Source organism: Sinohyriopsis cumingii, chromosome 7 (genome assembly GCF_028554795.1).
Source record: "Sinohyriopsis cumingii isolate HCF-2022 chromosome 7, ASM2855479v2, whole genome shotgun sequence".
Classification (NCBI taxonomy): Eukaryota; Metazoa; Mollusca; class Bivalvia; order Unionida; family Unionidae; genus Sinohyriopsis; species Sinohyriopsis cumingii.
This window is the reverse complement of record NC_142967.1, coordinates 39378047-39390452: the sequence shown is the minus strand read 5'-3', so window position 1 is coordinate 39390452 and position 12406 is coordinate 39378047. Positions and strand designations below refer to the sequence as shown.

At 34.7% G+C, this 12406-nt stretch overlaps 1 protein-coding gene across 7 annotated transcripts in view; it reads left to right on the top strand.

Annotated features, from left to right (window-relative positions):
* Positions 1–2695: 2695 nt before the first annotated feature.
* The window catches only part of LOC149795060 (cilia- and flagella-associated protein 58-like), a 43535-nt gene continuing 33824 nt past the window's right edge, over positions 2696–12406 (top strand). Inside the window, exons 1-3 of one of the 7 annotated variants that reach the window (XM_089964761.1) lie at positions 2697–3015; positions 4852–4972; positions 8973–9044. Coding sequence is in view for 2 of the 7 variants with exons in the window: in XM_089964753.1 (XP_089820879.1) it covers positions 2998–3015; positions 8973–9044 (90 nt within the window). In the remaining 5 variants the exon portion in view is untranslated. Of the gene's footprint in view, positions 4319–4851; positions 4973–8972; positions 9045–12406 lie in introns of all 7 variants that reach the window. The other 6 variants (XM_089964759.1, XM_089964760.1, XM_089964756.1 and 3 more) reach the window with 6 other exon arrangements.

The window sequence follows — 12406 nt, the reverse complement described above, 5'->3', positions numbered from 1 at the left end:
TGTGTTTTGAAGTTTCTGGAGTAGATATTGAGATGAAACAGACAGAATTGAGTTACAATAGTCCAGTCTTGAAAGTCCTAATGAACACACAAGTGTTTTAGTGGCATCAACTGAAAGATATTTGCGAATTGAGCTGATACGTCTCAGCTCAAGATATGCAGCCTTGCATATGTTCGTGACATGTTGGTGCAATGTGAGAGTACTGTCCAGAGTAACACCTAGGTTTCATACTGATTGTGTGAATTTAATGTTGGTGTTGCTGATATTTATTGTTTGAGATAAAGGATGTGAATGAGAAAGTCTATATGTTGCGATCAAAATGCCTCAGTTTTATCATCATTCATCTGCAGTTTGTTACATGTCATCCATGATTTCACATCAGAAATGCACCTCTCTACACCTTGGATGGTAGCATCAACTTCAGTTGAGTGGCTATATTTGTATATTTGGGTGTCATCAGCGTACAATTGGTGAGACATTGGATGATGATCTATGACACTTGAGAGAGGCTGAGTGTACAGAATGAAGAGAACAGGTCCAAGAACAGTTAGCTGCTGACCCCTGTGCAACACCACAACATAGATCAACTGGGCTGGAGTGTATTCCATTTGCAGACACAATTTGTGTACTGTTGACCAAGTAGGACTTGAACCACAGTAAGGCTGTATCATGAATGCCAAATACATGCTGGAGACAGCAAAGTAATATATCATGGTCTATTGTGTCAAATGCTGCAGACAAATCAAGGAGGGTGAGGACTGTAATCTTTCCGCTATCCAAAGCAGAGAGAATGTCATTAACTACTTTTAGAAGTCTTAGTTTAATTCAGTACTGTGGCAAGGGTGATATTCAGATTGTACAATTGCTAAAAGGACTGTTTGAATTCAGATGAGATACCAGCTGAGATAGAACAATTTTTTTTCTAAGATTTTTTATATGAATAGGAGATTAGAAACTGGGCGGTAGTACTTTAAATCGCTATGGCCTAGTGTTGGTTTCTTCAGCAGAGGTTTTACAATAGCAGTTTTGAAAAATGATGGGAATTCTCCGGATGAGAGAGAGGTATTAATAACATCAGTTAGTGAACGCAATACTGGATCTAAGCACTCAGTCAGCAGTCATGTTGGAATTGGATCAAGTTCACATGACTTTTGTGAACTCTTCATCAGGATTGTACGTACAAAATCCATAGAGACAGGTTCAGATGCTGTTAATGGCTGCCGCTCAAATTCTGTATCCCAACTGTACGGTGATGAGTCACTTGAAATTGTGATGTCAAGCTTATCTCTAATGGTTTGTACTTTGTCACAGAAGAAATTTGCAAACATGTCTGGAAGGTCAACTGGAGAGAAGGTAGTTGGAAGTGGTGTAGATTTGTTCCTTGACATTAGCTTGTTAGTAATCTCGAAGAGCTCTTTGCAGCTGGAACTTTACATGAACTTAGTAGTGTAGTGAGCTGATTTCGCTGCATGGACTATATTTGTGACATTCTTCTTAGTGGCTTCATAGATTTGCTTATGAATAGTGAGTCTGGTGGAAAGCCAAAGCCTCTCAGCTTTACAGCAGTCTCTTTTAGCAGTGTGAAGCTGGACCCTAACAAGAGAACTACTTTTGAATTGATACTCTGCACTTGGTAGCTGGGGCATGTTTGTCAAGTAATGAACGCAGGCAGTTATCGAGTTGTTCTGCTGTAGGAGGTGAGCAAGTTGTTAGGTTTGCTTGGATGTCATGCATTAGTTTGGTTCTATTTATCATATGGAGGTTTCTCTTAAGTAGCAGATAAAGGTGGAGGGTTAGGGACTGATACGTCAAGATGGCATATAATGCAGAGGTGATCGACTGATGCAGGTTCATGGGATACCAGGGAGGACCGTAGAATGTTATCATCAGGTCTATGAAGAATCCAGTCTAAATGTGACCATGTTTATGGGTGGGTTGGTTAACTGACTGTTTGAGGTTGAAAATATTGATGGAATCTAGGAGTTTTGATGTGTTTGGGTTTCCGGGACAGTCAAAGTGAAAGTTGAAGTCCCCAAGAATAATCAGGTTGCCACCTATCGAATTTCCATACTCCAGGAGATTCAGAAACTGCTCCAAAAAGAGAGTCATTCAGTCAGCTTGTTTTTTTTACTAGGAGGAGGGCGGTATAGGCAGAAAAAATGGACTGATCTTTAATGCTCCAATGTGAGTATGGTTTGGACTAGTTCAAAGGATGTGTGATCAAAATCGAGTGTTGTGGTGTGGTTAAGATGTTTGATCATGGAATTCTTTAATGTGATGACAGCAATTCCACCTCTGCGAGAGTTACGGGGGAATGACTTCATACCTACTATTAATTAAATGGCCATAAACTGATTTAACACAACACCACTATGACTGTTGAGAATGAAGTAGGAAATAATAATAATAATAATAAAGTTAATCTTTAGCTCTTTAACTCAAAAACTAAAGCATAAGAAACTGTGAAATAATAATAATAATAATAATAATAATAATAATAATAATAATAATAATAATTATTATAATTGCATTATTATTATTATTATTATTATTATTATTATTATTATTTTCTGCAACGAAGTTGAAATGAAAGAAGAAGAAAAAAAAAATCATTCACAGAATGCAACTGCCTCTTCCTTCTAAACAATTTTCTATTTCCGGGAGGGTGTTTTAAGAAATATAGAGATCCAGTCTATAATTTTGATACCTTAAAAGGATTTTGCTGTTTTTAAAAAAAAGTTACAATCGATAAGGGGCTATTTTCCTTTGGTTTCGTTATTACCTTGTTGCTATTTGTCTTTTAATACTTTAAACTTAAGTAGAGAATGGAGTTAGTTTGCACGAATGTGTATCCTTCCGACCGCTTCTAAGTTTGTTTAGTTACCCATGGTTACATCAGTCAGTTGTCACTCTCACTCTTACTTTCATTCCGAAATTGTACTTTAGCTACCTTCAGCAGAGTGAATTCTTTATTATTCGTTCACTGTAAATCAAAAGATGTCGGAGAAAACTGAGGTCTGTATTCACATTGTTTCATTTAGAGACGCACAGCAAATGTGAGCACATAACTTGACTCGTTTTATGGTGAAGGGGGTGGGGGCTCTTGGCGTAACATTTATGAATGGGTGCATACAATCAAACTGTAAAAAGGACGATGCATTCTCTTGATAGTGAATAATTTACACGGTTACCTGCGTTACGATCCATTAAAAAGATATTTTAAATATCCTTTCTGATGCTGATATCAGTGAAAATAATGATGTGATATAAAAACAATTACCAACAAAAAAAAAAGAAAGAAAAAAAAGCAATGAACGTTAGTTTAATTTGGTCTTGGAAAGAAGAAAGTTTTGGGGATCCCACGAACTCAGTGACAGTTTTAGAAGATAATATTTAATTAATCCCTAATGCTGGCTGCACTATTGCATAATACAGATTTCAATGAAACCCAAACCAATTTAATTACCAGTTAAGAGTGAATCATTGTATAAGCAGGTGGAGAAGTTTGCCCAACTGAGCAGAGCAAATAGAATGAATTTATTTTATCTCCAGGGCCCAGTATGACTTCACCAATAGTGGGATTAACTGATGGGGATAATAGGGAAATTTGAGTTAAATGTAAAATTGTATTTGATCAAAATGAGTTCACTTGTGATTGATATGTTAGTGATTCTTCAAGTTATATAGTATGAAAATATAATGCTCATAATTTTTGAAATTATTAGTATTAGAAACTTCAAATAAAAAAATACTTTGTTTATAGTGACAGTAACCTTGCAGAAGATAGGCAGCTGATTATCATTGATGGTAATTAACTCATCCAGCCATGTTTATGAGTGAATTATTAAATAAAGTCAAGGATCTCAACTGAGTTTCATGATGAGGATTCCTGGACTTTTCATTTCAAAGAAATTGGTAGTACCTAGCCTATTTTTAGAGTCCCTGGCATGAACTCAGGAGTCCCTCACTTTCGATAGGATAGAAAGAAAATGAAAAGCATGTGGTCATTTTGTATTATTTAATATTATCAGAACTGAATTCTTAACAATTTATTATAATAATAGTGTTTATTCGTAGTACAGGCCACTAGCCCATGACACATGTTCATACATCATGTGGTACACAAATAAGAAGAAAGGTTCATTTTTAAGCTTATTAACGTAATGTATGCCTATAACCATTCATTTATTAAAAAGAAAACCCCACACAAGATTCACTATTTGTGGAGGAAAATCGGTTGGTTCAGTGATGAGGAAATATCAAGGCAAATTTAAGGTTTGCTTTCCTGGCATGTTCGAGTGAGATTTCTTGGTAGATGGTGACAATATTATTTGAATATGTTTCTGGTGTTCAATTAATTATTAATGAAACAAATTTCATCCAGATTTTAATGAAATTTTTACAATATCCAAGGTTTATTTCTTTTGTTTTGATTGTTGGAAAAATTTTAAAATAAGAAATGCTGGTTTTAAAGGAATTATGGAACTGAGTACAAAAAACATTTTCCATTTTCCTGAGGGGTCATTTTGGATTTCAGTTTAATGATTGAGAACAGAATATGTGCTAATGTGCTATTTACATGTTGGTTAATAAGCCACTACAAGGAAAAAAAAAAATATATATATATATATATATATATATATATATATATATATATATATATATATATACATACACACACACATGTACCTATTCAGTAACCTCTTTCACTTGACCTCAGCATTGTTTCACATCTTCAGTGTAGTCATTACAAATATAAGAATTTGTCCTTATCAGGTAACTAGAAGAATAGAAACATGATTTTGTCAAGTGAATACTAACTGTTGAATATTTAACTTTTTGTTTCTTTAGGATTCTGTAGCATACTTGAAATGGGCAATGGCTTCAATGGTGGAGAGATTTGTTTTCTTCATATGGACAAGGAAAAAGGGCTTACTCAGCACGTTTTGTCGTCAGATGGATTTACACTTGGGTGATGGATTTTTCCTGTTCTAGACTTTTATTACTTTTTGTTTTATTCAATTTTGCACTTACATGCACATTTTCTTGATCACTTGGTATGGGTAATAAATTTACACTTGAGAGATGTTATGATAAATGTACAGTGTTTGAGAAGTTTTGAATGCTTGTAAAGTTTCTCCTCATCTTTGTCAGGACATTAATCATATAAATATTTCGTTATGATGATTTATTTTAATTTCAACAGCATTTCTCTTTTCATTTTTTATTGATTTAAACATGAAAGAAAATCTTAAAATCATATGAGACTGTCAATAAATCAGGAATCTTTATAGTAAGAAACAATATTTTATCTTTGTAACATTTCAGATTCAGTTATAAACTTAAAATAACTATGTATTTGTTAACACTGTAAGGGCGTTTCAAAATGTATTTCACTACTGCAGAATTCAAAATCATAATTGAGACACTATCAGAAAGCTTGTAGTATATTATTTAAAAATTAGTACAAGAGTGAAACAATAATGAAAAAGATCCACCCATTCTTAGTTACATTGTATACATTGATATCCACATTGTACACATTTTTATTCACATTGCACATATTATTGTTCACACTGCATATTTTTATTCACAATGTACACATTTTATCCTTATTGTACAAGTTTTTATTCATATTGCACATAGTATTATTCACACTGTGCACGTTTTTATTCACATTGTACACATTTGTATTCACATGGTACACATTTGTATTCACAGAGTACATTTTTCTGGATAAATCTCTGTAAGAAGCAGGGTATCTGCATTTTTGTTACAATCACTACCTTTAAGAATGAAAGGGCAAATCATTGCAATTTTTAAAAAAAATTGTTTATATAGCTTATTCAGTATTCTCACAACTGTACATAATGCAGCTAGGAATTTGAGAGAGAGAGAACAGTGCATAATGAGCATATTTTGGAATAAGAGGCAATTTTTTGTAAAGGAAGGACACTATTTAAACAAAGGGCACTTTTTGTGATAGAAAGGCCATAATTTCATTTTTTGAATTAGAAACAGATAAATACAATGTCATATGTTATCCTACATTAAATTAATTGAAAATAAGTGGAAAAATATAGAAAATGCATGTTAAGGAACTTTTTAGTGATGTGGAAAAAGGCAGTGGGGAGTGCTCTTGAAGGACAGAGGGGAGAGAGAAGCTAGAGAAGCACTGTGAACAGAATAGAGGTCCCTGAGTGTGAGGTGGGGTGGTGGGCATGCATACTATATTAATCAAGGTGGGGCAGTGCTGTATGATGCTCACTTTTCACATTTTTTAATTGATTATGGTAATTAAGCATGGGATGAAAATCAGAGCAATGATCATTATAATAATAATTATGTTAACAATGCATCTGTAGAGACTTTTTGATTAACTTATCAGCTGTCTACTTTTGTCATGAAAGCCTGAAAACTTTAAAGGAAATAATGTGTAAGTTAGCATAAGGATTCATTTTACTTCAGGAAAGATTTGTTTTATTTGGTCTTCATTAAAACGTATTGTTGCATAGATATGGGATATTATCTAAAATGTACTATTAAAAATGGATGGATGGAACAATATTTAATACATACAGTGAATGTGAAAAATTGTATATACATGTATAGAAAATGTACACATCCAGCTTAAGTGTATAGACAATGAAAGCTGTACTGAGTGTGTTGCTGTAATTCTCCACAGTATTTGTAATGGAGCCATTGAAGGGGCTGGACATTTAGAGTACATGTAATCAAGCCATTAAAGGGGCTAGAAATTTAGAGTACATGTAATCATCTCATTAAAGGGGCTAGAAATTTACAGAGTACATATCATCAGCTCATTAATAGGGCTAGAAATTTAGAGTATATGTAATCAAGTCATTAAATGGGCTAGAAATTTAGACAGAATACGTGTAATCAAGCCAATAAAGGGGCTAGAAATTTTGACAGAGTATATGTATTTAAGGGGCCCCAAGTGGCCAAGTGGTCTAAAGCACTCTCCGTTACGGATCACTGCCATCTCACCTCTGTCTACGTGGGTTTGAGTCTCGGATTCAGCCAATGTGGGTATTTGAGAAAGCTTGCCAGTAACTTCTCGTGGGTCGGTGATTCTTTCTGGGGTTTTCCCGGGTTCTTCCTCCACCATTAATACTGGCCACCATGTATAGCCTATCATATGCTGAAAAATGGCATTAAGCCCTACAACAACAACATGCAATCAAGCCATGAAAGGGGCTAGAAATTTAGACAGTACATGTAATCAACTCATTAAAGGGCACTAGAAATTTAGACAGATAACATGTAATCAAGCCATTAAAGGGGCTAGAAATTTAGACAGAGTACATGTAATCAATCCATTATAGGGGCTAGAAATTTAGACAGAGTACATGTAATCAGCTCATTAAAGTGGCTAGAAATTTAGACAGGATACAAGTAATCAAGCCATTAAAGGGGCTAAAAATTTAGACATAATACATTTAATTAAGCCATTGAAGGGGTAGAAATTTAGACACAGTACATGTAATCAGCTCATTAAAGGGGCTAGAAATTTAGACAGAGTACATGTAATCAAGCCATTAAAGGGGTTAGAAATTTAGACAGAGTACATATGATTAAGCCATTAAAGGGGCTAGAAACCTAGACAGTACATGTAATCAGCTCATTAAAGGGGCTAGACATTTGGACAGAAAACTGAGTATCATGCTGTCATTTTCCACAGTAATTGAGACAGAGTACATGTAACTGAGCCATTAATGGGCTAGAAATTTAGACAGAATATATATATATATATATATATATATATATATATATATATATATATATATATATATATATATAATGAGGACTTTGTATGGTGCCTAATCTTCAGAAGCTCTAAGCGCTTTACAACATTAGACAACACCTATAAGATAAAAAACATATATAATGATATGATTACAAACACAAACACCATAAAATTAGAAAACATATAAAAAGCATGCTGAGAATATTTAAGGTGGGAAAAATTATTAGGTCTTTAAGTTTGTTCTTGCAGTCAAAATAAGTAAATACATATTCAAGGCTTTAAAGGGGCTAGAGATTTGGTCAGACTACATGTAATGGAATCATGATAGGGGCTAGAAATTTAGACAGAGTACATGGAACGGAATCATTATAGGGGCTAGAAATTTAGACAGAGTACATGTAATGGAGCCATTATAGGGGCTAGAAATTTAGACAGAGTACATGTAACAGAGCCATTATAGGGGCTAAAAATTTAGACAGAGTACATGTAACAGAGCCATTATAGGGACTAGAAATTTAGACAGAGTACATGTAATTGTATCATTATAAGGGCTAGAAATTTAGACAGAATACATGTAATGGAGCCATTATACGGGCTAAGATTTAGACAGTTCATGTAATAGAGCCAATAAAGGGTCTAAAAATGTAGACATTATACATGTAATAGAGCCATTACAGGGGCTAGAAATTTAGACAGAGTACATGTAATAGAGCCATTAAAGGGATTAGGAATTGTATCATTTATATTTATGGCATTATTTGTACAATTTTGAATTGCTGCAGTGGTGTATACGTAAGTCAGTTTGAGACATTGCTTATGATGGCCAGTTGTTATTCATACACAGTACATTGGAATAAAAATAAACAGTTTTAATGTCATTCTTTTGGACAGCATGAATAAGTCAATAAGCTTTATGAATAATGTATGTATTGATGCATATGGCAGTACCAATTTTAATGATTAAATGTGATTAACAATTGCACTGCAGAACATAAATGATATTATTTATCTAGAATACTTTTGACATGTTTAATGTTATCAATAAATTTCATGTTATGTAATATTTCACTGCTGTACAAATACCTACAGAATAATTTTAAAACTAACTGAAATTTTCCTAAATATGTATGGGAACCATAAGCCGATCATTTCTATTAGATTAAACATCATAAACAAAGTTAATTACCTCCCTTTACCCTTCCAGGTCTCTGTATCAAAGGACAAAATCTCTATCGATGACTCAGCTTTTGACACTCTCGAGCAAGACTTTCAAGAGGTAGGTTATCATGAGGATAGCTTGAGGGTTTTTGTTATCTGTTTTTTTATTTTCTACAGTTTTTTGGTAAACTTTAGTTTCATTTTAAAAGATCTGATTTATATGAAAGAAAGAACTAATAGTAATTAGATAAAAAGTTATTTAATACAGTTTGTTTTCTGCCACCTTGTGTGTTTATTTCTAATAGTCATAAGCAGCAAATTCCATGGTGAATGTTGAGTATACATTTCTTAATGCATTGCAGGGGAGATAAACAGCTTGACTGTTAGGTGGTAAATTCAGAGAGGTATTGATAATTAAAAGAGAATATTAGGAAATATTCATTGCAGTGGATTGATATAAGAAAAAATATTTGACTTGTGGTCTTGGGTGAAAACTTCAGTCCACACAATTGAATTCATTAGTTGACAGCTGGCCAAAAACCTGCTTTTTTCTAGGGCAAGCCATTCACCATTGAATTTTCTGCTGTGCAGTTGTTCTAACAGAGTTTATTAAAAATGACCTAGTACAAAATCCTTTTTGTGGGTTGATGTCATTATTTAATTAATCTGATTAGTACAAAGAAAAGGTAGAACTGTAATTGCACAACATTTGTAGGAACCTTCAAGTGTTCTGCAATTACAGTTCTGCCTTAAACATAATTGTTGTCTTGCAAAATAGGTATGTATCAAGATAAATTTCTTTTTTATTATTTGTAAACTTAACAGAAATGTGTGTAGTAAAAAAGAAGAATACACATTTTGGTCAAAGATAATTGTAAAAAAACATAGAATTTACATTGAATAACAATGGTTTTTATTATTTCCATGCAGTCACCAGCTACTTGATTGATTGTTTATTTAAAATCAAAGTACTTAAAATTCAGTATGACATAAGTAAAAAAGATATATATGCAATTTAAATACCTGCATACTGTGAATTATGTATCAAACTTTAAGTAATTCAAGAACATCAAACACACATGCATACTAAAACAAGTAAACTGACTTGCCAGACAACAACTGTAGCAGAGTCTAAAATTTTAAAGAATAATGATTCTCTAAGATTATTTTCAGGTGTTAGAATTTTAAGTTTTGACAGCAAATTGGTACTAGTGAGAGAGATGTAGGCTGTCAGGTTATTTATATATGTATACTTACACTCACACAGTTGTAAGTTTACACACATATAGTTGTACATTTTGACAGCAAATTAAATCAGCACTAGTGAGATAGAGAGATTCATACTGTCAGGTTATTTATACACATATATGTACAATAGTGAGAGAGAGAGATTTAGACTATCATGTTGTTGATACACATGTACATACACCAGTGAGAGACAGATTCAGGCTGTAAGGTTATTTATCATGTATCTGTACACTAGTGAGAGACAGATTCATATATGTACATTAGCAAGAGAGAGATAGAAACTGTCAGGTTATTCTTAGACATGTCATCACCCTCACACATTTAACATGCACAATATACAGGCACACACAAGAAAAATCACTGTGCTGATTGTATAAGACTGTGATTCATGAGTGGTTGTGTTGGGATGTGATTCATGAGTTATTGTGCTGGGCTGTGATTCATGGTTGATTGTGTAGGGCTGTGATTCATGAGTGATTGTGTTGGGATGTGATTCATGAGTGATTGTGTTGGGCTATGATTGATGGGTGAGTGTGTTGGGCTATGATTGATGGGTGATTGTGTTGGACTGTGATTGATGAATGATTGTGTTTGGCTGTGATTCATGAGTGATTGTGTTGGGATGTGATTCATGAGTTATTGTGCTGGGCTGTGATTCATGGTTGATTGTGTTGGGCTGTGATTCGTGAGTTATTGTGTTGGGATGTGATTCATGAGTTATTGTACTGGGCTGTGATTCACGGTTGATTGTGTAGGGCTATGATTCATGGGTGTTTGTGTTGGACTGTGATTGATGAGTGATTGTGTTTGGCTGTGATTCATGAGTGATTGTGTTGGACTGTGATTCATGGGTGATTGTGTTGGACTGTGATTGATGAGTGATTGTGTTGGGCTGTGATTGATGAGTGGTTATGTAGGGCTGTGATTCATGGGTGATTCTGTAGGGCTATGATTTATGAGTGATTGTGTTGGCATGGCATTCATTGGTTACTGTGTAGGGCTGTGATTCATGAGTGTGTAGGCTTTTGATTCATGAGTGATTGTGTTGGGCTATGATTGATGGGTGAGTATGTTGGGTTATGATTCATGCGTGATTGTGTAGGGCTGTGATTGATGAGTGGTTGTGTTGGGATGTGATTCATGAGTTATTGTGCTGGGCTGTGATTCATGGTTGATTGTGTAGGGCTGTGATTCATGAGTGATTGTGTTGGGATGTGATTCATGAGTGATTGTGTTGGGCTATGATTAATGGGTGAGTGTGTTGGGCTATGATTGATGGGTGATTGTGTTGGACTGTGATTGATGAGTAATTGTGTTTGACTGTGATTCATGAGAGATTGTGTTGGGCTATGATTCATTAGTGATTGTGTTGGACTGTGATTGATGAGTGATTGTGTTGGGCTGTGATTGATGAGTGATTGTGTAGGGCTGTGATTCATGGGTGATTGTGGTAGGGCTGTGATTTATGAGTGATTGTGTTGGCATGGCATTCATTGGTTACTCTGTAGGGCTGTGATTCATGAGTGAGTAGGCTTTTGATTCATGAGTGATTGTGTTGGGCTATGATTGATGGGTGAGTGTGTTGGGTTATGATTCATGGGTGATTGTGTTGGACTGTGATTGATGAGTGATTGTGTTTGGCTGTGATTCATGAGTGATTGTGTTGGGCTATGATTCATGGGTGATTGTGATGGGTTGTGATTGATGATTGATTGTGTAGGGCTGTGATTCATGGGTGATTGTGTAGGGCTGTGATTCATGGGTGATTGTGTTTTGGGCTGTGATTTATGAGTGTATGTGTTGGTTACTGTGTAGGGCTGTGATTCATGAGTGATTGTGTAGGCTATGATTGATGGGTGATTGTGTAGGGCTGTGATTTATGAGTGTATGTGTTGGTTACTGTGTAGGGCTGTGATTTATGAGTGATTGTGTAGGCTTTTGATTCATAATTATTGTGTTGGGCTTTGATTGATGGGTGAGTGTGTTGGGTTATGATTCATGGGTGGTTGTGTTGGGTTGTGATTGATGAGTGATTGTGTTGGGCTGTGATTGATGAGTGATTGTGTAGGGCTGTGATTCATGGGTGATTGTGTAGGGCTGTGATTTATGTGTGTATGTGTTGGTTACTGTGTAGGGCTGTGATTCATGAGTGATTGTGTAGGCTTTTGATTCATGAGTGATTGTGTTGGGTATGATCGATGGGTGATTGTGTAGGACTGTGATTTATGAGTA